This window comes from Carassius carassius, chromosome 3, assembly GCF_963082965.1.
Source record: "Carassius carassius chromosome 3, fCarCar2.1, whole genome shotgun sequence".
In the NCBI taxonomy this organism is placed as follows: domain Eukaryota; kingdom Metazoa; phylum Chordata; class Actinopteri; order Cypriniformes; family Cyprinidae; genus Carassius; species Carassius carassius.
Window position 1 is genome coordinate 2057808 of NC_081757.1, and position 27377 is coordinate 2085184.

Genomic DNA, 27377 nt, shown 5'->3' on the forward strand with positions numbered 1-27377 from the left:
TTTCATGCAGGCTGTCTTCCACTCTTTCCGTCTCATTTATGAGCTATAAGTGACATATTTCAGTGTTTGCATATTCGTTTGTTCCTTTATTTTTACATACAACTCAGCACATTTTTTTGTAGCCGAGTATTCGACAACCGCGACAAAGAATGATCGACTTAAAATTTTAATTATACTCTATTTGATTTTATATCTTAGTACGAAATATTCGTGCGTTATCGTATTATTTTGACTTGGCTGAGATGTATTATTCTTGTTGTTTTTTCTGTACCTGCGCACGCAGTGACACGAGAGTTTGTGTCGCGTGGGTAAAGTTGCGCGCGGAGCTCCAGTGCTTGTGAATCACGATGTGATGAACACGGAGGATCGTTTAATGATATCAAACTCATCATATCACATGAACAAGGATCATCTCATCAGATCAAACACATCCGCACAAGCCCCGGTGCCGCCGAACGGATCAAACGATGCTCAACCGAAAGCTGAATTCACAGACCTGATGATGATGATGATGATGATGGACGAAGAGGTGAAGAACTATTAACGGAGAAGGTAAAGTTATTCACGCGTCTAGAGTCTTTTTCAATCATCATTTGACACTAATTAAAAATAATTACCATGATTTTGGCGTGTACCATGGTAATACCATGTTTTTTATGATAAAATGTTTTATGGCATTATTTGAAGCGTCTGTAATCTTATATCTGGTATTCTTTGGAGTACCAAATTGGTCAGAATTTAATCCCATGGTATCACCACAGTACTTTCAGGACAGGTAGGTGAATGGATAAAACAACTAACAAAAAGTACTTAAGCAATACCATGCTTTTTTTGTTTGGATGTGTACAACGATATCCTTTGAATTACTGTAGTACTGTATATGGTCATCATTCAGTACCATGCTATTACAATCTGAAACCATTAGTGTCACATGATACTTCTACTGTATTTTTAGGAATAGATGAATATTGCTAAGAAATGCCAAGCAGAAGTACTTATGTGCACATGTACCATATACTTTGAAGCAACCTGAGGTACCATATCAATACCATGGTATAAAGATATGATATCCATACAGTATCATGGTATTATACATTACTGAACCGATGCATTTGTCACCACAGTAATCTCAAGAGATGCAGGACAGGTAGGTGAATGGATAATAGGACTAACAAAAAGTACTTAAGTATTATCATGCAGTTTGTTTGGATGTGCACCATGGTATTCCTTGAATTACTATAGTACTGTATATAATATAGCCATCATTGAGTACTATGGTATTACTGTCAGATACCATCAGTTTGACATGGTACTGTCACCTAAAAGTATTACCATGCTTTTTTTGCACATGCACCATGGTAATACTATGTTATCTTTTAATGCAACTTGGGGTACCACATAAATACCATGGTATTTAAGGTAAGATATTTTCCATGTGAAGCCAGGATATAATTACATCAAACACAGTGAATCACAATATAGAGAGAATATTGATTCAAACCAGCCTGTGAAGTTGTAAAGAGGATATTTAATGCAGACTGTCTGAATATAGCTATTAAGTATAATGAGTTATTATAGTCTGTGTTTTGGATTGATAGTCAGTTTTGTTTCTCTACAGTGATTCTGGGTGGTTTTTTGTTTTGTTTTTTTTATAGACGATCTCTACAATGATTCAGGTTTCTTGTTAAATGAAGAGTTTGGATGAGAGCACTCTCTAAAATGTCTTATGCATGTATTCTTTTGGTTTGGAAAACGTCCTTTTTTTAGCATGTACAGTAAAGGTTTGTTGCCTGGTGGTAGTTAGACAGAAAAACCACCGCGGCTCTGAGCATCTTTGGCTGCGGGGGTGGCAGTGTGAAAAGTGTGGTGGTGAGCCTCCTGGGAGAAACACACACACATAAGCAGTCTGTTCACACTCGCAGTGGCTTTGTTCGCAGCACATTGACTGATGGATGAAACTCTTGTTTTTCCAGTGCTATAATGATCAGTCTATTAGAATGATGTCATTTGTGCTGTCACGTCATAATCACTCATTGTTGACACTGTATATATATTTATATATAGATATATCCTGTTTTGTCACTGATATTCATGCATAACACCCTCACCATTATTAGTTTTGAAAGAAGTCAAACCCATTTGCCTTTCTTTCCCTTTTTTCATTAAAATGCAATTTCCTACTCACATGACAAATTAGCAAGCACAGACAGTAGCGCATGCCGCTTACAATGCCTGGATTTATAGGGCATGCATTTGTTTTAAAGAAATAGTTCATCCAGAAATTGCGGAAATTTTTTTTTTTATCCAAGATGTAGATGAGTTTGTTTCTCCATCAGATTTGGAGAAATGTAGCATTATATCACTTGCTCAGCAAAGGATCCTCTGCAGTGAATGGGTGCCGTCAGAATGAGAGTCCAAACAGCTGATAAAAACATCACAATAATCCACACCACTCCAGTCCATCAGTTAATGTCTTGTGAAGTGATGATGCATGTTTGTGAGAAACAAATATGTTATAAAGGTTTTTATTTGTAAACGGTGCTTAATCAGTGCATATTTCTCTCCCGATTCAGACATTTTTCACTGGAGGAAAAATGATTATGGATTGAGGACTCGTGTTTTAGCTGTACGCAACAGTTTAAAGTCAAAACGTCTTAATGGGGGATTCGTTTCTTATATACACATTGCTTTTCACTTCTCAAGACATGAATTAATGGAGCAGTGTGGATTACTTGTGGATTATTGTGATCTTTTTATCAGCTGTTTGGACTCTCATTTTGACGGCACCCATTCACTGCAGAGCATCCATTGATGAGCAAGTGATGTAGTGCTACATTTCTCCAAATCTGATGAAGAAACAAACTCATCTACATCTTGGATGACCCGAGGGTGCATAAAGTGCATATAAATGAAAGAAAATAAGACGTTTGGTGGAGGGAAATATTTTCAGCGAGTACTGACTGAAGTTTTGATCTGTTCTTCACACAAAGTATGGTTTCAGAAACGTTTCTAAACTTCTGCTGGATGTGAGTGGTGTTCAGACGTGGCGAGAGCACCTGTGGCAGAACGGTCACACGTCTGAATGAGCTCACAGTCACCAGCTCCCTGCTTTAGGACATTATAAACTGTGTTTCTGCATGTGGAGAGCCCTTCAGCAGCCAGCCGTGTGTGCTTACATGAGTCATTCACTCCATCACACCACAGCAGAGCTTTCCATTGCTGTGCGCTCCTCCACTTTACTGTAGTGATGCATTATTTGATTACATGATTGTTTTGGAGAGAGAGAACAAGTTTAAAACTATAATAAAGGCATTTTAGGAAGTATTTGTTTTTCTGAAATGGCATTAAGGTTAATCAGCATTCAAAATGTGAGGGGTGTAATTTTGTAAGTTGTGTGGAAGCATAGTTTGTTTTTCCTCTAAATTAAAAAGTTACTTGTGCTTTTCTTCCTTTCTTTCTTTATTTATTATGTTTATAGTTTGTATTATATGTTGTTATTATTATTATTATTATTATTAGTTATTATTTTTCTATTTATTTAGATAGCATTGCAGTACAATATTATGAAAGTATGTTATTTTTTTTATTACAAAGATAAATAAAAATAAAGTATAATAAATATAACAAATTAATATATATATTTATTTTATTAACTGATACTAATTAAATGTCATTTTGTTAAATATAAATGAAAAACAACAACTATTATTATTATCATAATTCATTAATCATTTATGTATAAGTTTATCATACATGATATGAAATATAAATAAATGTTTAGTATAATATAACAAATTAAATAAATATTTGTATTATTATATTTATTTAGTTTTATATGATTATTATACATATATTTTTTTACAAATATATTATAGATATTTTCTATTTGTAAATTAAAAAGGTATTTCATGCCTTTTAGTGCCAAGAGATGTGTAAATAAACGTACTTTATTTTGTATATTTATTTTTCACCATATTCAACTATAAATAACCAGTACAAATATTTTACTGTAGGATTTATTTGTTGTTGATTTTTTTTCAGTAACTTTACTAAAACATTTCAAGGAACTGCAAATTATTGCTCAGAGCTTGTATGTTTTGAGATTGAACTGAATTTAAGTTCATGTTTGAGTTCACGTTGATCTCTCTGATGTTTCATTGTATAATGTGGTCTTGATAGGGTTGAGATTTCCTCTGAATCTCTGTGAGACACACGTGTGAAAGACTGAGGTCTTTTTCTCTTGAGAAAACACGTGATACTCAATATACTCAAATGGCTGGGTCTTCGTCATAATCACGGTCATTTTAATAGCCCTTCGTCTGTGTGTCATGTTTGTTTGCGTGCGAGTGACTGTTAACTCCATTTCTCTTCTCTCACTTCCGTCATCTGTTTTAATAAAGGCTAGCTTTATATTCGGGCTCATCAGTGGGCAGCTGGCATTAGGACCCCTGATTTCACACATCCCACCTCATCTTATCCGTCACTTTAGGCCTGTTTTAGACACAAGCTCAATCCGCTTCGGCTGCGCTGGGTCATCATTCATCAGCTGCTTAAATAGAGTATGACAGCATCGCTGCGCTAATAATGACAGTCACAATCAGACACATTTCACTCAAATGACATGAGAACATTGACAGAGTTTAACGCTTAATAGTAGTCGCTAACAGGTGAGTAAATGATGACAGTTTTATTTTTAGGGGGTGAACTATCCCTTTAAATAATTGAGTTTAAGTTCATTTAAAGTTGCGGAGATGAATTCAGTGAACATGTAATTGAGCTGACTGAAGTAAAATGAAGTGAATTCAGATTAAATTAATTAACTATTTCCTTTTTAATCAGAAAACGTTTCAACTTAAAAACTTAAGTTCAGTTGCTGCCTTAATTTTTTTTTAAAGGGATACTCCATCCCAAAATTAAAATTTAGTTATTAATCACTTACTCCCATGTAGTTAAAAAGCTTCGTTCGTCTTCAGAACACAATTTAAGATATTTTGGATGAAAACCGGGAGGCTTGAGACTGTCCCATAAACTGGCAAGTTACTAACAGAGTCAAGGTCCAGGAAAGTATGAAAGATGTTGTCAGAATAGTCCATCTGCTATCAGCATCGTAATGCAATGAAGCGACGAGTATACTCTTTGTAGAAGAAGAAAACAAAATTAATGACTTTATTCAACAATTCCACTTCTCTGTGTCTCTCCGCATCACCATAGCACCATTTTGGAGAATATGAGTTGAACGCAGGCAGTATACAGTCGTGGCCAAAAGTTTTGAGAATTACATAAATATTAGTTTTCAAAAAGTTTGCTGCTAAACTGCTTTTAGATCTTTGTTTCAGTTGTTTCTGTGATGTACTGAAATATAATTACAATAATTAAATACAATAATAATTACGCACTTCATACGTTTCAAAGGCTTTTATCAACAATTACATTACATTTATGCAAAGAGTCAGTATTTGCAGTGTTGGCCCTTCTTTTTCAGGACCTCTGCAATTCGACTGGGCATGCTCTCAATCAACTTCTGGGCCAAATCCTGACTGATAGCAACCCTTTCTTTCATAATCACTTCTTGGAGTTTGTCAGAATTAGTGGGTTTTTGTTTGTCCACCCGCCTCTTCAGGATTGACCACAAGTTCTCAATGGGATGAAGATCTGGGGAGTTTCCAGGCCATGGACCCAAAATTTCAACATTCTGGTCCCCGAGCCACTTAGTTATCACTTTTGCCTTATGGCACGGTGCTCCATCGTGCTGGAAAATGCATTGTTCTTCACCAAACTGTTGTTGGATTGTTGGAAGAAGTTGCTGTTGGAGGGTGTTTTGGTACCATTCTTTATTCATGGCTGTGTTTTTGGGCAGAATTGTGAGTGAGCCCACTCCCTTGGATGAGAAGCAACCCCACACATGAATGGTGTCAGGATGCTTTACTGTTGGCATGACACAGGACTGATGGTAGCACTCACCTTTTCTTCTCCGGACAAGCCTTTTTCCAGATGCCCCAAACAATCGGAATGGGGCTTCATTGGAGAATATGACTTTGCGCCAGTCCTCAGCAGTCCATTCACTATACTTTCTGCAGAAGATCAATCTGTCCCTGATGTTTTTTTGGAGAGAAGTGGCTTCTTTGCTGCCCTTCTTGACACCAGGCCATCTTCCAAAAGTCTTGGCCTCACTGTGCGTGCAGATGTGCTCACACCTGCCTGCTGTCATTCCTGAGCAAGCTCTGTACTGGTGGCACTCCGATCCCGCAGCTGAATCCTCTTTAGGAGACCATCCTGGCGCTTGCTGGACTTTCTTGGACTCCCTGAAGCCTTCTTTACAAGAATTGAACCTCTTTCCTTGAAGTTCTTGATTATCCTATAAATTGTTGATTTAGGTGCAATCTTAGTTGCCACAATATCCTTGCCTGTGAAGCCATTTTTATGCAACGCAATGATGGCTGCACGCGTTTCTTTGCAGGTCACCATGGTTAACAATGGAAGAAGAATGATTTCAAGCATCACCCTCCTTTTAACATGTCAAGTCTGCCATTCTAACCCAATCAGCCTGACATAATGATCTCCAGCCTTGTGCTCGTCAACATTCTCACCTGAGTTAACAAGACGATTACTGAAATGATCTCAGCAGGTCCTTTAATGACAGCAATGAAATGCAGTGGAAAGGTTTTTTTGGGATTAAGTTAATTTTCATGGCAAAGAAGGACTATGCAATTCATCTGATCACTCTTCATAACATTATGAAGTATATGCAAATTGCTATTATAAAAACTTAAGCAGCAACTTTTCCAATTTCCAATATTTATGTAATTCTCAAAACTTTTGGCCACGACTGTACGCTCTTCTGTGTCAGCCACACGGATACATTCTCTATGTGTACAGTATTTACGCTTTGATTTGAAAGAAAACAGTGCATCCTTGTGGTGTGGCTGACAGAGAAGAGCATACGCTGACTGCGTTCAGCTCATATTCTCCCACAGAGGACAGTCATTCATTTTGTTTTGTTTTCGTACAAAAAGTATTCTCGTTGCTTCATAATGTTACAGTTAAACTACTGATGGCAGATGGACTATTCTCATGACGTCTTTCATTTCTGGACCTTGACAGTGTAAGTTACTTGGCAGTCTATGGGACAGTCTCAAGCCTCCCGGTTCTCAGTAGCATGAGTCTTTTATATATTTATATTTGTAAAATCTAATTTAACTGTAAAGTGTCTTTTTCCTATATGCATTGTTTAAAAGCCTGCAGAAAGTCACACACACCCATAAAATTATTAATTATATATATGTATATGTCACCCTGGAGTCTTAAATCTTTTGGGGTATATTTGTAGCAATAGCCAAAAAACATTGCATGGATCAAAATGATTGATTTTTCTTTTATGCCAAAACTCATTAGGATATTAGGTAAAGATCATGTTCCATGAGGTTATATATTATAACTTTATTTTTTATTAGTAATTTGCATTGCTAAGAATTCATTTGGACAACTTCAAAGGTGATTTTCTCAATATTTAGATTTTATTGCACCGTCAGATTCCAGATTTTCAAATAGTTGTATCTCAGCCAAATATTTTCTGATCTTAATAAACCATACACCAAGCTTATTTATAAATCTCAATTTGGTTTTGTGGTCACATACATATAAATATATATAATGGTATGGTTAATCTTACACACATACATATATATTTATATATAATATGTGTGTAAGATTAACAAACATAATGTGAAAGTGAAGTGACATTCAGCCAAGTATGGTGACCCATACTCAGAATTTGTGCTCTGCATTTAACCCATCCGAAATGCACACACACAGAGCAGTGAACACACACACACTGTGAGCACACACCCGGAGCAGTGGGCAGCCATTTATGCTGCGGCGCCCGGGGAGCAGTTGGGGGTTCGATGCCTTGCTCAAGGGCACTTAAGTCGTGGTATTGAAGGTGGAGAGAGAACTGTACATGCACTCCCCCCACCCACAATTCCTGCCGGCCCGGGACTCGAACTCACAACCTTTCGATTGGGAGTCCGACTCTCTAACCATTAGGCCACGACTTCCCACACAATATATAGTGTATAACATGTAAGACATATAATTCAGATTAGATTAACTATTTCCTTAATATTAGCAGTGGTATGAGTGTATGAGATTGTGGAGTGATTCAGTGTGACGTCTGTGCTCTGCATGCTCCACATTTTCTTCTCAAAATCTTCCCCTCCACCATCATAGGTGGCTGGATCTCATCTGAGACGTTCTCCGTTTGAGCTCCTTTATTCTGACAGCTGCTGCTGCTCATTTTCCAGCTGAAGATGCAGCGCTTTCCTCCTCTGCAGGGCTTCCTGTCTCTCTCCCTCCATCTCTCCTCACTTCCTCCAATCGCTCTTTCTCTCGTTTCTGTCCCTGGAGATGTTTCTCAACAGGCTTTTGCTGCGACTCATGTTTGGTCTCCCACACGCTTCTGCTTCATGAAACCACCTCTCTGAGTCTCTCCAAGTCCTCGTCCTCTCTTTCTCTCCATCTCTGTGCTTGTTACTGGAAATGTTGTGAGCTGTCTTGCAGAAGTGCAGCAGTCTGTCTGACAGACTGTCCTCATGTCACTGAAGTTCAGTTTTTCATCTCGGCAGAGCAGCCCAAATGACCACCTTTCATGTTTCATGTTTTTTCCCCAGTGGCCTTGGATCCTTAATTTGAGGAATGTATTAATTTCATTGGTTTTTCAAAAACTCAATCTGAGCTGTTCTCAGAATTTTTCATTTTGCTGTAACTCTCAAATCTCATTTACAGTCAAACTACTTTAAAGAGAAGTTTTAAGATGTGGATGAGTTTGTTTCTTCATCAGATTTGGAGAAACTTAGCATTACATGCTCACCAACGGATGCTCTACATTGAATGGGTGCCGTCAGAATGAGAGTCCAAACAGCTGATAAAACATCACAATAATCCACAAGTAACCCACACCACGCAACTCAAGACCATAAATTAATGTCTTGAGAAGACAAAAGCTACATGCTTGTAAGAAACAAATCCATCATTAAAGAGTTTTTACATTTAAACCATTGCTTCTGGCCAAATTACGTGTCTACGATCCATAATAACGCTTCCTCCAGTGGAAAAAGTCCATCCACTGTTGTCCTCTCACATATTAGTTTTGGACTGGTTTTTCTTGTAAACAATGTTTGATTTGTGCAGATTTCTCTCCCAATCCAGACAAGGCCATTAACTGGAGTAAAAAATATTATGGATTGCCAAAAGTAAAAGTTTTCTTAAAAACTAGATCCACAAGGCATTAACTGATGGACTGGGGTGGTGTGGATTACTGTGATGTTTTTATCAGCTGTTTGGACTCTCATTCTGACGGCACCCATTCACTGCAGAGCATCTATTAATGAGTAAGTGATGGAATGTTACATTTCTCCAAATCTGAGAAACTTTTCAGCAAATTTTCATTTTTGGGTGAACTATTCCTTTGAAAACAGCTACTGTTGTGTAGCAAATCAATAATTCTTCTATTTAATGCACTTAATGATGAGCTTTTGCATATACTGTAAATATTATAAACTCTTTATTTAATATCTTTCCTAAGAACCCCAGTAATCTCACATGCATTCGCCGTAGATACAGTACCTCAACAATGTCTCAGACGGTGAGCAATAAAAACCCTCTGCGTATTTAAAAGACAATGATTCTTAAATCTGCCTTTTTATGTGCTCATTTAAAACAAGCTTGATTCTTAATTATAATCTTCCTGAACTCAGACTCAAAAATAGCATAAAAAAAAAAGGTTCTTCAAGGGGAGAAAGCGACTCGCTGCTGAAATCGAACTCACCTCCCTCTTCTCCTATTCTTTCTCTGCTTCTCTTCCTGTGTTTCTCCCCGTGTGACGCTTAATTGCATAACTCTGTGTGTAGGCTGCTCGGGGCTTTATGTAAGGAGGCCTACGCTGCAATCGGACATCATCTGTCTCTCTTCAGTTGTTATCTGGTTAGGGTTTGCGGTTTGGAGGTTACTGACCCATCAGTTTTGTGTGCTGATGGCACTCGCTCTCAGATTCTCTTGCAGTGGGTTAGTGCTTGCGTTTGTGGGTGGTAAAGTCATGATGTGATGTTTATGTAATAAACCCTCTACATAAACCTCAGATGAGGTCTACAACGTACACATGGAATAAACAAAGCAGGACTGAGATATAATAGCTGGCTTTGTGCTGCTGAATGGAGCGTCTGGTATATTTTGGATACCATTCACACCATTGAACCGTTTTCTTCACAATTTCCAGTCAAGACTGCGTTTAGCCAGAGGAGAATGTGATTTATTGAAGGTGCTTAAAGGTTTTTCACAGCGATGCCATAGAATAACCATTCAGTCAAAAATTCCTTAAAGAACCATCTCTGTTTTTATCTTATAAGAACCTTCTTTCACCACAAATAACTTTTTGTGAAACAGAAACATTCTTCAGATGTTAAACATCCTTTATGGAACCATTTAGACAGAATACATGCATAATATAGCATCGCTGTGAAGAACCTTTATTTTAAGAGTGTATTTGATTTTTTTAAAATAATTAATTAAATGTATTTTTTATTTTAAAAAAATTGTGAGAAGAAAAAAATTGGAAGCTGGATGGAAATGTCAAGGTTTATGACTCACTCGGTTTTTGTGATAGAAAACTCTTCTGCTCACCAAAGCTGCATTCATTTGATCAAAAATACCATAAAAACAGTTCAATGTTATTAGAATTTTAAAAAGCTGTTTGCTATTTGAATATATTGTAGAATGTAATTTATTCCTGTGATCAAATCTGTATTTTCAGCATCATTCCTCCAGTCTTCAGTGTCACATGATCTTCAGAAATCATTCTGATTAACTGATTTGCTGCTCAAGAAACATTTCTGAATTATTATCAATGTTGAAAACAGTTGCTTCATAATTTTGTAGAAACAGCGATGCATTTTTTCAGGATTTTTTTTGATGAATATGAGGTTCAAAAGAGACATAATTTTTTTATTAATCTTATTAAATTGTATTAATCCTTGCTGAATATTGGCTTGCGACACACTGTTTCCCTGTTTAATACCATAAATCTGCCTTGACACAATCTGCATTGTAAAAAGCAATATATGACTAATGGTAACTTGACTTGACTTGAAGTGTTTATATATATTTAAGTGTATGTCATCATTTGAGTAAATATTAATAAATATTTGACTGTAAAAAAAAGAAAAACAATCTTGGCACAAACAACAAGCATTTGGACTGTAAATTATGATGCAGTGATATTTTCTTGGCTGTCAGATGTTTTTTTTTTTTTTTTTTTGTAATAGAGCTCAATTAAAGCACAAAGCCAGTTTTGAAAGATAAAGGGTACACATGTTAATTAATTAATTAATTTACTGTGATATTATCAGTCTTCTATTCAAGCTGATATGATGATTTGATGTGCTAATTAATTCCTGACAGTTTTAGGCACAAAAAGCACCAATTTCTGAGGATGACTGATAACCAAGAAAACCAACACACTGAATTTGTTAATGTAACACTGACAAACTCTGTGTGTTTGTGTGCTTAGCAGACCTATCTGTATTGAGACGCTTGATGCACAAATGCAATTACATGCACATTTCTGCTTCTGGAAGCTGTAAAGCCAATGTATGTATATTGTGCTCGTGCCATTTACAGAAGCAGATCATATTACTAAACCTAAACCTCACAGTTTCAGCAGTTGCACACTGTTGCATGGTTACTTTTATGTCATCGCTCGCCTTTCTTCATTCCGAAGTGAATAAAACACCAACGGCAGCTGAATCTACCTGTCGGATAGTGTTTGAGGAGGGGACGTGGGCTTCAAAAACGAGATAAAAATATCACAACGAGCCCTGATTGTGCCGGAGAGCTCTCTGACACCACTGGGAAAGGGCAAGAGGAGCAGGAATTAAAAAACATCCTCTCTACTCTCTCCCAACAGTTCCTCGCCTGTTTAAAGCGCAGTCTGTCTTGTGCGCGAGCGTGTTTCGGGTGAGTAGGTGTCTGTGGATGAGTGGGACTGCCTTGTAGGACGTGTAGGCATCTGTTGCCATGACAACCATCTGCTGTTATGCATAAGCTTCCTCTCGGGCCGCCCACACAGTGTCATCGCAACGATATTTAGAGAGAGCGAGCGTTTGAAGCGGTGACTGCTGCACGGCTCACTGTCTGCGTGTTTCATGTAGGCCCAGACAGAACCTGCAGAGTTTTTCCACAGTTCCTCTGCGGGTAAAAAGAGAGAACTGCTGAGCATATCTGCATCAGTGTTATAAACAGCGTTGGGTGTAAAGCCTGTGTGCATCCTCTACGGTAGGTGTGACTTAAAAATCATCATCAGAGAGTGTGTGAGGAGGCTCTGAGCGGACGACTGTGTGTCTCCCATTTTTTGTTGTTCAAAAGCACCATTGCACATGTGCAGGCTGTGTGAAGAAGCACGTTGCTACTCGAACCTGTACAAACGAAAATAACAATATAACCTCACCCAGATGTGCAGTAATTCTGGGCATTCTTTGTTCATAAGTTTGTTGCGGAGTGGACCGTCAGTGTATGACGGTTTCCCTCGAAAAAGTAAGTGGATTACTCTTAATTTTTCTGTAATTTAACTACAGTTACTTCTGATGTAATTGCATTAGATTTGTGACCCTGGAGCACAAAGGCAGTCAGTCATCAGTAGCACCGGTATATTTGTGGCCATAGACAACAATACATTATATGTGTCAAAATTATCAGTTCTTTCTTTTTTGTCAAAAATTATTAGGATAAGATCACGTTCCATGAAGATATTTTGTGAATTTCCTAGCGTAAATATATCAAAACTTAATTTTTGATTGGTGATATGCATTGCTAAGACCTTCATTTGGACAACTTTAAAGTTGATTTTCTCAATATTTAAATTTTTTTGTGACCTCAGATTCCAGATTTACAAATAGTTATTTATATATATCGGCCAATATTTATTCAGCTTTCAGCTCAGATGATGCATAAACCTCAATTTAAAAAAAATTACTACTACTTATACTACTACTATTTACTATAGACTATGGAACAATTCTATATAAAACATAGTGGATTTAACATAAAAAAAATAATGCATGTTTTTAATGTAACCTTCTCCCTTTAAATGCTCTGGTCCATTCACTAATAATGTATGCAGTTTTAGTGGCCTTAACTACTATGCATTTAGAAAGAGAAATTAGTAATCTAATGACAATGTTAAAGATGTAATTCGTAGCTGGTAATTAATCGAGTACCTTACTCGACACTGATTATAAATATAATATGCCGGTCACATTTTGCAGTACAGTCCCTTTGATTAATTATATTGGCATGCACTAATAACGAACATAATGAAATAATAATGAACAACTGTTCATTGATAACAGTACATTAATAATTGAAAATATACATTTTAAACTGTTCATGTTAACTAATGTAGTACACAAATAGAGCCATTATATAACATTATATTTGACTTTCTGTGAAGTTATTGCATGTTTGTTGACCCCTGTCCCATGTGTTATAGATGGACGCGAGGAGTTTGAGTGTTTTGGATCGTCTTCTCCTCACACACTCCATATGGTTGCAGCTGTCAATCAACCCAGACTCCGCCCACCAGATCCTGCAACGAGAGATAGTTGGGGTGAGGGAATGCCAACAGCCTCTTACAATCAAATCATCATTTTTTTTCACAACCTAAAGTCATGATTACAATAATCATGCAGTGATGCACCTCAGTATAACCTTTGACTGCATAACAATGTCCAGTATGGTGGGTGTAATTTGCAACAAATCAACTAATTACACTGAACTACAGACAGCCTGCTGCATTACCATTTTATTTTAAGGTTTATTTTCTTGTACTTGATGCTTAATTCTCAATGTATTTATTTTATTCTATTATAGGGGTGTGCCATATCATACCGTCCACGATAATACTGATATCAATATTTTCATGATAAAAAAGTATCATATCGTGATATAAATGATATATGATACTCCACGTCGTCAAGAAAGCTTATCAATTGCAAGCATTGTAAACCTTGCCAACTGAAACAGTTTAAAGCAATTAATCACAAGATGTGGAAAAACTTAACCGAGAGTTCACATGCTCGAGTTCAGTGTTCACACAGAAATCAAACACCAAACTGAGCTCTTCTTCACTTCCTCCCATGCATAAACGAACAAATACACCTCACCAGTTTAAACATACGAGCACAAAAAGTTTAATTCAGCACCCGGGCGCTGTTCTGTGTGTACAATGTGCATGCAGAGAGCGGCATCTACAGCCCTCATCTTCTTGCTTTTGAAACAATAAATACATACAAAATTGTCACAATACCTGTCTTTGCGAGTATCCTCGAAAAATTGTCAGCTGTGTCTTAAAGTATTGTCATATCATTTTGAGGCTATATCACACACCCCTATTCCATTAAATATCAACTTTGTAGTTATATAAAGTATAATAATTTAACATATGCACAACGTCATCTAATGAGAGGTAATGAATGCTGTATATCCCTTCTTCATCCACAGACGTTTCTGGTGTGTAAGTGTAGTGCCTCCCACAGGAAGGTTTTGTGTGTGCGGCTGCAGGATGGAGGAGTGTCACAGTATCCAATCCGTGAGGAAGACTCCAGTGAGTTCAACATGTCACAGCTTTTAAACTAAGCTAATGGTATTTTCTATCCCCTAAACCTAACAAACAATCCTTTGGTCCCATATACTGTTTATTTGTTGTTGTATTGTGCTGTGGAGCTTCTATTATTTTAAAGCTAATTAAAATCCTAAACAACTGGTATTTTAACTTGCAATGTAAGCTATTATTTTATCTATGCATGACTACCTGACATGCATTTTATTTTATTCTCACCAATAAGACAAGCATGCACAGTTTCATTGTCCCAAAATGCCTGGTAGTAATTTCTTTGTAAAATTTTTGCATCTTCTTTCACACTGTTTAGCATTTTCTCTTGAAAGTTCTGCCCTGAGCTTCCCTGATCTCTGCAGACTAGTGGCATTTTACACCATTAGCAGGTAACACAAATCAAACATGATAGGAAAATGATAAACAATGTAAACAGTGTAAATTAAACAAGTGTTTTATATATATAATCTCTGCTCTTTATGTATGTGTTCAACAGAGATGTATTGCCTTTCCCACTTGAGCTCCCAGATGCAATTATACAGGCAACAACACACACCCAGCTGGAAAGCATTTCACATTTGGGTTTAGGTAAGAATGCATGTTTATCACGACCATTTCCACCCCTCTTTCTGACCTTTAAAACTAAACTAGCAATTTTTTCTGATGTACCTTTAATACTTATATGTAAACACCAACTAAGCATCCTTAACACTTTTAATTTTCCCATCCATGCTTCAATAGCAGCCTCTTTGCAAAGTTAGTGTTTCCTTTTGACACTGTCACAAAATCTGTTAAAATGTACATCTGAAAAAGTGCTGAAATGTACTGCTCAAACTCAGGGATAATTATTTTGTCCTGGGAGCAAGAGTGACTCAACAACATTTGGCAAACTTTCCCAACAACTTACCCTTACTTTTAGTTACCAACGGACAAATACCACATGCCTAAGCAATTCCAACAAGCATGCCAAATAGCATCCTTATTATCATACCAAAACAGGGCAGGTCAAGTTTCACAAAACAGATATAGAAAAAGGATCTTCTTATGTTTTCATGATACATTAAAGGCTTTAGTTTCGATAGATACTAGAATATGGCACAAATGCTCTGAAATACTATCTTTTCTTTCTTTGCAAACTTCCATGGCTTTTTCAGAGTTCTGGAGCTCTCAGACATCTCCTGGCCTTCCTAACGGCCCCCCTCCACCCTCAGTGCCACACCGGACATTCAGATTGATCAGCCCATGTTTTGTAAACCCCCTGTTCCTTCAGCCTCCCCAACCCAGCAGATCTGCCTCACACAAACGGCACCGCTTTAAACGCAGCCTCAGGGTCCGTGTGTCCAATGAAACCTCTCTCAGCTTGTCGGGTGGAGAATCGGACCTAACCCAAGGGGAGACACATGGACAGAATTCCAACCAGGGTGGCCCGAGACGAACGGGAGGATTAAGCTTACTCAGGAGGACCCCGGCACTTACTCCCACTTCACAAGAGGAAGATGAACAGATGTTGGGATATATACCACCTGTAAGTTTATGTACCTTTGGCTGACTGAAACTGTGCTCTGAGAGTGAGTCATGTTTCTCTTTCAACATCCTTCTTGGTCTTGGGACAACGTTAAGGGTTACTGTGGCTCAAGGGTGTGATTCGGACATGGTTGTCCAACCCTTTGTCTTGTAGGTCCATTTTCTAGTTTCGCTCCAATACACCTGCAAGGAAGTTTCTAGTGCTTCTCAAACCTGTCCTCGGGGCCCCCAGCCACTGAATATTTGTATGAATCCCTTATTTAACACACCCAATTCAACTCAACAGCTCATTAGTAGAGTCTGCAAGTCTTGGTTGTGACCTTTGAGGGAGACATGTGAAATGTACAGTGGCTGGGGTGCCTAGGACAGGTTAGAGAAGCACTGCTCTTGAAGACCTTGATTAGCTGGATAGGGTGTCTAATTAGAGCTAGAGCTAATCTCTCCTTAAGCCCAAAGAACACTGCATGATTTTAGCAATCCTATAAGATCACTGCATGTCATGTGTGACATGGATCTAATATATGGTATTTCTTATATGGTTTCTGTGGCTCAGTGGTACAACATTGTGTTAGCAGCACAGAAGGTTGTGGTTTCAATTCCCAGGGAGCACACATACTGGTAAATGTAATAAATTTGGCTACGAGTGTGAAGACTGTACGATGATGACAATTATTAACTTGTACAATAAGATGCACGTTTCTATGGAAGAAGAAATGTCATCAGCAGGCACTAGTGGTAAACAAAAAGAGCATGATTAATCACACTTAAGCAGTTGTATTTTTTATTTTTTGGAAGCGGCAAAAGAGGAAGGTATAAGATCTTGTTTTATGTTGTTTTATCGCCAAGTCGCGTTGATTTCATGTCCCATTTTTATTGGCTGGTCAGTAAACGTGGATCATACCAGCAAAAACACTGTGTCTTTGGTCTTTGAACCTCTCTCACTGTATGACACAGGACCACCAATTAGGAGCCACAATCACAAAAATTGTAACATTTGTTTCACGATGCCATCTCTCCTCTGGGACAGCCAAAAATCGTGCAGTGTTTATGGCTTTAGCTCTAGAATCTTTCATCCTTCCCTTTGCCCTCCCATGATTACACACAGGGTCTTAAACAACATTAGCAATTATTATTTATCTCTGTTTTTAGGGCTAGTTAATGGTTAAAGTGGGGGTAGGCTTGGAGTTAAGACTATGTTTACTAGGATCAGTGTATTTCAGAATTTGTTCTAGTCCTAATTAACAGACTTGAGTGAGCTAATCAAGGTCTCCCGAAACTTTTGGGCAGGTGTGTTGGAGCTAAACTCTGCAGGAAAATTGCCCTCTAGCAGCAGCAAAATTCTGATCAACTCTAATTTCACTCTCGTATTAGAGATAGTTAATAATTAATAGTTGCATATGGAAAGGGTTTAGAGTGTCTTTGTTTTACAGTAACATTGTTTTGGGACCAAAAAAGTGTAACACAGCAGCACATCCTACTTGGCTAAATCTTTGGATTTCAGTCATGGTCCTGAGGAAACATTGCTCTCTTTTATCTGACACACGCTGTTAAGTTTATGGAGCTCCTTTCAAACCAGCTGAAGATCTTAAATAGGTGTGTTAAATAAGAGTGATGGGTCCCCAGGACAAGGACTGAAAACCACTGGATTAAATCACAGTCCCCATGCAACTGTGCAGTAGTTAGTGCGGGTGGAAAGAGGTTTGCACAAATATAACCATTACTGCTTAACTGCCTCCTACAAACAATATAATGATATTCCACATACTGTGCCTACACTGCACTTGTGGTTCTGGAAGGTCATGATCGTGATGTGTGTTTGAAACTGTTTCCCTAGTGTCAATTTTCTAAAAATAACGTTGTCTTTTTTTTACCCCCCCCTCCACATTGTGTGGTTCTCTAGAGTAATTCCTTACCCCAGCAAGGCAACACTGACCTCAACAAAGATACTGAAGATGGTGAGGTGTGTCTGGCTTTGGAAAGGACTCGAGCTCCTTCCCTTGCTGAATTGGACAGCAATAGTTCCTTCAGCAGTCTGGAGGAGGAGGAAACCCAGGCGGACCTTGACCACCAATGGCCACCTGCCGCACGTGGTGCCCGTTTTCCCTCAGCAAACCCCACTTCGACTCTGCGCCGCATGACCGCAGCCTTTGTTTGCGTGTTCGCTCCTGAGCGCCGAGTTGCCAGATTGGTGGATGAACTGTCGTGTGACAAACGCTCCACGTTTGGGTCGCTGGTGCAGGACTTTTTAGAGAAGCAGAGGCAGGAGATGGAGGCCTCAAAGCATAGTTCTGCTGTGGAGCTGCTTCAGGGGATGAGAAGATTTCTGTCCCAAGCCAAAAGTCTCCTTCTGGAAGCAGGAGAAATAGAACCTCCAATTGAGACACTGGTGCCTGAGAATGAGAAAGGTAAGGAGGCATCACTTGAGGTTTAATCAGTGACCCAATTTTGATGCATTACTTCCTGTATCTCAAACAGCAGAGCAGATGCTAACAATGCCAAGGTTAGGAGTTACATTTCCAGTGAACTTTAGCAGCTGGTTAGAGGTGCGCAAGTAACTCACCTGATTTCAGAAGGTGCACTACAACTGACGCTAGACGCTTTGATCTGTAGCATCCTTGTTAACATTGGGTTAGGGTTAGTGCCTCCCATGCCTGCAACCTGGGTTTGAGTCACACTCAGAGAGAGGTGGTTAGGACCGGAGTGGTTACATTGGTGCCGTGACCTGGATAAGGTTTAGGGGGTCAGTATAAAGATGGCTATAGACTGTGGCCTTTAACGTCCTTGTTAACGCGCCCGCCTCCCATATTGGCGATCTGGGTTCGAGTCCTGGTGACCTAGGTTTGAGTCCTGCTTAGAGTAAGGTGGTTAGGACTGGAGGGGTTACATTGGTGCAGTGACTCGGGTGAGGTTTAGGGGGTCAGTGTAAAGATTGCTATAGACTGCAGTCTTTAACGTTCTTGTTAGTGCGCCCGCCTCCCATATTGGTGACCTGGGTTCGAGTTCTGGTGACCTAGGTTTTATTCCTGCTTAGAGTAAGGTGGTTAGGACCGGAGGGGTTACATTGGTGCCGTGACCCGGATGGGAGTGAGGTTTAAGGGGATGAGTGTAAAGACCGTTATAGGCTGCGGTCTTTAACATTCTTGTTAGTGTGCCCGTCTGCCATAATGGCGAGCTGGGATCGAGTCCTCCTTGGAGTGGGGTGGTTAGGACTGAAGGGGTTCACATTTGAATGCAATATAAGTCAAACCTCCAAGTATTGGTTACCAGACCAACAACCACTAGGATCTAGCAACTCCCTCGAGGACTACTTTACTGTAGAGCAGGGGTGGGGAACGTCGATCCTGGAGGGCCTGTTTCCCTGCAGAGTTTAGTTCCAACCTGTTTACCTGTACCATGATTAGCTTGTTCAGGGGTGTTTGATTAGGGTTAGAGCTAAACTCTGCAGTGACACAAGCCCTCCAGGATCAACGTTCCCCACCCCTGCTGTAGAGTTTACCTCCAACCTTTATCAAACTCTTCTAGTAATTCTAGTAAACTTTCTAGTAATTCTAAAGATGTTTATTAGATTGTTCAGGTGTGCTTGATTGGGGTTGGAGTTAAACTCTGCAGGAAAGTAGACCTTGAGGGCCAGAGTTGAGAACCCCTGCACTAGGCCATACCACCCCCAATTTTTACCAGTCATATAGAATAGAATATTAATGAAAGTAGACCTGTTTACTTTTAATTAAAGAAAATGTGACTAAGTTGGCGGGACATTGCTAGAAAGTTGCCTAGATTTTCTGAGCAGTTTGTAGATGGTCATCTTTATGATAGTCTTGTCTTTAAATTTGTCTGAAGTCCCTCTTTTAATATCGTTTTGATGTCTTTAAATGAGTATTTGCTCATGTTAATGTCTGTCTGGTGGAAACTGAAGGTCTGATTGTTCATGAAAGTAAACAATCAACAAGAACCATGATGCATCATTCAAGTTCTGTTCACAGGACAAATGGTGCAGTTAAGTTAATTTTAATGAAGGTAGGTTTAATACACCTAGGATGCAGTAGGAGTTTGTTCAGATAATTAACTCTAAGCATGAGCAATATTAATTGTGATGCATGGCAAACACCACTAAAGCTTTTACAGGAAGTAAATGACTCAACGCTATGGATTGCATCATGGAATCCAATCAGTGGGTTTTAAAAACTCTAAAACCACTGGAGTGGATAAAAAATGTGATTGATTTCCTAGAATCCTTTGAAATAATACATTTCTGGGAAATAGCATTCCTGTTTGAATTTCAATGTTATATGTAGCTTTTATTAGCACAGCTTTGGTGTGAGTTGACGACTGCTGTTCTATGATGCACTTGTAAAATTGTATATATTTCCAAAAATGTTCTTTGCAGAGTTTCTGTAGGAAAATTTGTTACTGTTAATGCAGCATGCTAACTTCTGGAAGCACAGCAGAGCTTAAGACACAAGTTTAAGTTACTGTAGCTCTATTTTTATACTGCAGAACAATTACATCAGTCAAATAAGAACATCCAATCCTTTATAAACCTGCATAGCTGGGATTATGAGCTGATTATGAGATATCTTCCCCAAATCTAAGAAAGAAATCTAAAAGCTGGCCACATCCCTGGAGATGGATGCTGTTTCAGATGTTGGTGGAGGCATTCGCATTTTCCACTTTGCATTTATCATTAGCACATAGCACATTCCCACGCATACTTCAGGAAGCGTGTGGAGAGAGAGAGAAGATATAGAAGGAGGGATGGGGAGGAGATTTTGCTCAGTGCACAGATTTTCTTGTTTGCTATAATGTGTCTGGCTCTTTCTTCTGCTGTACAAACATTAATTTGCTATTGAACAGAGCTTATTTATTTTCGTCAAGCTGCTCAGTGGCTGTGTGCCTTTGTGTTCACTACCAAAGACATAACCATGTTTATATAGAGCTACAGGAAAAAACGTGCATGTTTCAAATAGCTTTAGCCAAACATGAGTAGGCCATTATGCAATCTGTGCCATATCTTCAAATTTTCTGCAAAATCAGTGTAAAACGTAAACATTCATTTTGGTTGATCAAAGCATTATTAAATTAGAAATGAATATATGAAGAAATATTCTGGGTTCAATAAAAGATCTGTAATGCTCTGTTGGCAGCATTGACAGAAAAATTTGCATGCATAGTAATGCATTTACAGTGTTAGTCTACAGGCCAAGGCCTTGCACCACAATATACATTGAGATACAGATTATTTATAAAGTATAGCGACAACGTTGTGTGAAATTCATTTAAAATCATTAACATTGTCTATTAAAAGTTCCATCCTATATTTCAGTCAGCAAAAAGCCAGCAAATAATGTAACTGGTACACAAAGATACCAGATAGAGACTGTTATCATTCAGAAATATCCACCCACAGTATTTCACAGGGACAATTTACTTTACAGCTTTAAATAACACCATGTGCTTTACCAACAATAAAAGATGCATCTTTCCTGTTATGTGACCCACAGATCTTGCCCTGGAAAAGGCTCTGTTTGGCTGCGTGTTGAAGCCGTTGAAGGTTCAGCTGCAGCAGACGCTCGTTTCCCTTCACACTAAGGACGGCTCCTTACAGAAGATCACAGACAGCTTGCTGGCCTACCAGGAGGGCGCACTGGAGCGCCTGGCTGTACGAGTCGGCGTCCTGGACGTTCGCAGCATGGACAGAGCGAAGGCAAAGCTCACACTGATGCAGCGCAGCCATTCGCCCATTGACAAGGTGCTGCTTCTGCTGCAGGTGTGCAAGAGTGTGTACAAAGCCATGGGAACACAACCTGGTGAGCAAACATTTAGATACTGGTTTGTCATCTTTAGGGCAACTTTCACAGTTTCACTGTTAATTTAAAGCGGTTATGAACTGCCTCTTGTTTTTTATTTTGTACTGTTCTCTGAGGTCCACTTATAATGTTATCAAGAATTTGTTTTTAAGAATTTAAAAGTAATTGGCTATTTTCTTTATTTTCTGTCTGTCCTGTTTTTGACCGCCCTCATCAGAATGCTCTGTTTGAATAGGCATGGCAGATTCAGACTCGAAAGTAAACGCCCACTGCTGTGATTGGCTAACAGTTATGTATGATTGACAGCGACATCCTACACAGATGGACGCTGCAGTGATTTAGGTTGCATTAAATGATCATTTCAAACGATCTGTTTAACGGACAAAGCAATAGTGATCACATAATAAAACAGTTGTTACAATTGTGTTGATACATTACTGTCTGATCCATTTAGTTGCACAACATCGTCTTTTAGTTTACATCTTTCTGAAAATCCTGCATCGAATTGTACCTTGTTTGTAAACAAATCCGTGGTAAAATTAAGGGAACAAAGGACCGAGTTCTTACTGATGTGGTCTGGATCTTCTGTAAAAATAAAGTTCTTACCTGTTTCCTAACGCTGGGATCAGAAGGAAGGAAATGCAGTTTTTTCACAGCTTAGCCCTGCACAGCGTCTTGTTGTCTTTAGAGGATCTTTATCATTTGGTTTCTGCATAGTCCTGCATTTGACTCTCTTGTTATTCACACTACATGTGAGAATCGGTGGGCGGAGCTAAAAAGGCAGTGATGTAGAAGCAGGCGTTGATCTTCTTCTGCGGAGGCGGAGCTTATCCACACTATTACATCATAAAGTTGTACATTCCACAAGCAAAGTGTCATTTTTTCAAACTGCCTTCAATATAAGCTGTTTTTAGACTAACGAGAAAGTTTTCTGAAACATACAGGATGTTTTTATAGTACAGTGACATCTTTCTTATATGTCAAAACATCAAGGGAATTAAGTTTCTTAGTTCATGACCCCTTTAAGACATATTTCTTCTTTGCAGATCAGGACGTAGGGTCTGAAGACTTCCTACCAGCGCTGTCCTACGTGCTAGTTCAATGTAATATCCCACAACTGCTGCTGGAGACAGAGTACATGATGGAGCTGCTTGAGCCGTCATGGCTGACAGGAGAAGGTAAAATTTGCCTCAGAAATGAACACAAACAGACTCTGTCTAAAATCCACGTTTGTTAGACTCAATTCTAACAGATCCGTTGAGCAGACAAGCACTTTTATGCTACCGTGTAAGATAATTTGTTAGATAAAAGGTACTGCATGCATCCTTCACAGAATCCCGGACTGCGAGGAACAGAATCAAAGGGATATACAAAGGCAATTATAAATATGCAAATTTACATTAATTACAGGAAAATGTCAATCTAAATGGTTTCATTTAAAAATGAACCAGCTCTAAAGATCATGAAACTCGTGATTTTTTACAATAAAAAACAAAACTTTCAAGACAGACCTACCTTGAGCTCCGAGCTGCGAGTGGGTGTGATTTCCACATCATTTATCATTTATCTCCATCAACTTCAATAGCCATACTCCCAGTGAAGAACTACACTACCTGAACACAGCAACAGCAATCAAAAGTTGCTGTTACCATGGAAACCCAGCAGCGAACACACACTTCCATAAAGTCTTATGAATTATGTAATCCGGTTGATCTACCTACGCTTTAAAACTAGTTATGTATTCTCTTTATGAATTTAGATTTTCTTCGATTTAGAAGTTTTCATTGTTGATGACCCTGAACTGAGGAGATTTTTTTTTTTGTTTGTTTGTAGGTGGATATTATTTGACGAGTGTGTATGCCAGCCTATGTCTGATCCAGAGCAAGCCTGGGGCCACGCCCACCTGCAGTATAACCAATGAGGCTCAAGAGTACTTGAGGGAGTGGAGCAGGAGGCGGGGCCAAGAAGCCAAGACCCAGAAAGACAATCAGCTGAAACAGGTTGAAACCATAGTGTACTTATATATATTTTTATGTATATATATTATTCCTTTTTTACATTTTATATTTAATAATTTACTGTTGTGGATTTGTCTTCTGTGTAGTCGAAGTAATTTATAAAGGGCACTTCAAATGTCGACTAGTACATAATGTCACAGATTTGTTATTAGAACAGACTGCTCACTAGGAAACAATGTAAGACAGGTCTTGATTTCTATCAGAGATTTGATTGGATTTTAAAGCAGTGAAACATGTTAGGTAACATTTATAAATATATATATATATATATATATTTATATGATTGAATATGAAAACATGTTTGTTTTTTGTTTTTTTTAAATAGTGTGAACAGTTTAGTAATGCACACTGAAACTGTATTAACACTATAAACAGTTGGTTGATTATATATTTATTTACTAGTTTAATAGTTCATGTAAAAATAGAAATATGCTGAAAATGAACGCCCCTCCAGGCCATCCAAGACATAAATGAGTTTGTTTCGCCATCAGATTTGGAGAAATGTAGCATCATTTGCTCACCAATGGATGCTCTGCAGTGAATGGGTGCCGTCAGAATGAGAGTCCAAACAGCTGATGAAAACATCACAATAATCCACACCAGTCCAGTCCATCAGTTAATGACTTGTGAAGTGAAAGATGTGTGTTTGTAAGAAACATTAAGGCATTTTTAACTTTAAACCATTTGTTCCAGCTAAAATATGTGTCAATAATATTGATTTCTCCAGTGGTCTGAATCAGGAGAGAAATATGCACAAATCAGGTACCGTTTACAAGCCCAAACAGTTCATAACAAATAACGTTGATGTGAGAGGACTTTTGAAATGGATAATGCATTATTATAGAATATGGGCTTGTATATTAGCCGTTAAATGTCTTAATGATCAACTTCTTCCTTACAAACATGCATAATTGCTGAATTGGAGTGTATGTGTATTGCTTGTTTATTATTGTGATGTTTTCATCAGCTGTTTGGACTCTCATTCTGACGGCACCCATTCACTGCAGAGCATCCAGTTGTGAGCAAATGATGTAATGCTGCATTTCTCATCATTTTCAGCTTGGGAACTATTCCTTTAAATCAGCTATGTGTGTTTTGTGTTTGTTTCTGTGGTTTCCTGCCGGAGTGCAGAGGTTTGTGCGAGTGTTATTCCAGGACGACTGTCGTAGTGGAGTGCGAACGCTCCTCTGGAAGACGGGGGAAAATGTCGAGGCTTTAGCCCAAACCTGCGCCGGTCTGTTCGGCGTGACGGAGCCGCAGCACTACTGTCTGTTCTGGAGGAATGAAGGGGAAATGCGTCCTCTACCGGCCCATATTCAGCCACATCAGCTGGGCATGCATGAGGGAGTGTCGCTGTCTTACCTCCGCTCCGATCACGACTTCAGCAAGATGCGCAGACTGACCAGAGGAGGCGCTGTAGATCTGGGCGAGTCGGTGTGTGAGGAGTGAAGAGACGCAGGTGCACTATGTGACTTTTACATTTATATTTGTTGTCACATCGGTGGCAAGAGGATTATGGATGTCATAAAGTATTTGAATGCTTTATATGTGTTCAGTTCTATGGATGATGGTGATTATTTTTGTGTGTGTCGCTTGTAATCAGAAAGCACAATAGCATTTCAAATGAATCGAAGCAAGATACTTGGTAATAATGCAAAAAGCAATATCTGCCAAACTGTCACTTATCGATTGGCTTGCAGAGGTGTGCATTGCAGAGTAATACCAAAGTGTTGACTATACACAAAAAAAATCTAAATAAAAATGAGTTATGTTAAACAGTACATCATATATGTGCACATCTGAGTAACGGCACTGTGTCTGCACTGGACGCATGTAGCATGCTGCATTGAATCACTGGAGCTGTTTACACTGGACGAGTCTGACGCCGTGCACTTTCACTTCATGCTTTCATTCATCTGAAATACAAAAACTTATTTATAAATATCATATGTGTTAATTGATAGATTTTTTTTTTATTCTACATTGGTGCCCATAAGATTACATAAAAATCTGGAAATTATTTATTGATTTAATTTTGGCGTGAGATTATACCCTTAAAAAAAATCACAAAAAATCCAGACATTTAGATTTTTATTTGAAGCTCCGTTGTAGCCCGAGATCTCAAATGCATCAACTTCACTGAAATTGCTGATTCATTTATTTTTAATAAACACGTTTTAGCAAATTAGAGAAATAGGCAAATATGATTATTTCATATATAACGTCTATTTCATAAATACATTTGTATACCAGTTTATTTTGTTAAAATACGTAGTTGTATGTTTACCATTCGAAAAGGTAAAGGTATTTTAATTTTTTATCTCTTCTGCTCACCAAGGCTGCATTTACGTTTTAAAAAATACAGTAATATTTCTGAAATATTATTATGATTTTAAATAACCGTTTTCTGTGTGAATACATATTTAAGTATAATTTATTCCTGTGATCAAAGCTGTATTTCCAGCATCATTACTGCAGTCCTCAGTGTCACATGATCTTCAGAAATCAGTGTAATATGATAATTCACTGCTCAAGAAGCATTTCTGATTATTATCAGTGTTGAAAACTGATTCATATTTTTGTTAAACCTTAATTTTTCTGAATTCTGAATAGCAAGTTAAATAGAGCAGCCTTTATTTGAGACATAAGTGCCTTTAGTGTCACTTACGATCAATCCAGTGCATCTTTGCTGACAAAAAGAAGTAATTTCTTAATTTTGCTCTTGCTGAGCTTGTAACATTGACCTGTATTGAGTCTGTACTGTATGTAGATTTGTTCATGAGATGCCGTGCAGCTTCAGCACCTCCAGTGTGGACAGCGACACGCTTCCAGTGTGAATACAGTGTGATTCTGGAGTGAGTTTTGCCAGTTTTACTTGAACTGCTCTGGCTGTTTTGTTCGCTGAACATTATTAACTGATCACCGTGGACTTGCTCACTGAATCACCACTGGCCTGATATTTGTGTTTATTAGATTTTTTTCCTTCGTATTCTTCAGAAAGCAAGACTATTTCATTGTGTGAAGGATGTAGTAAACGTGGCATTATGATCATTTGTGAATACTCATGTAAATAGACTCCAAAGAAGCAGCTGGTTGTGTTTTGCAGACGTGTTCAGCACTGATATTGTGAGTTGTGGCGCTCGCTGAAAGTGCGGCTCTGGTTTCAGCTCACGGTAGGCAGATAAAACTGTCAGGAGCTGCCCACAATTCAGCTCATACTGGGAAGCAAATTTTAAGTCGGGATGAATTTCCCTCTCGGCTGAGGAGAGGAATGTGATTCTCAACATGACCATCAAGTGTCAAGCTTGGGTGTTTCATAGGCAGGTTTTAGTTTTAAACCAGGGGCATATGCATGAAACGTTGCCGTTTGTG

At 38.5% G+C, this 27377-nt stretch overlaps 1 protein-coding gene across 1 annotated transcript; it reads left to right on the forward strand.

Moving 5' to 3' along the window:
- Positions 1–26923, forward strand: LOC132116089 (ras and Rab interactor 3-like). The gene is made up of 11 exons (XM_059524673.1): positions 1–552; positions 13538–13654; positions 14548–14650; positions 14976–15048; positions 15156–15247; positions 15814–16184; positions 18084–18588; positions 21682–21987; positions 23034–23165; positions 23821–23987; positions 25137–26923. The coding sequence occupies exons 2-11, from the start codon at positions 13538–13540 to the stop codon at positions 25452–25454; spliced, it is 2184 nt and encodes a 727-aa protein (XP_059380656.1). The 5' UTR covers positions 1–552; the 3' UTR covers positions 25455–26923.
- The last annotated feature ends 454 nt before the right edge of the window (positions 26924–27377 follow it).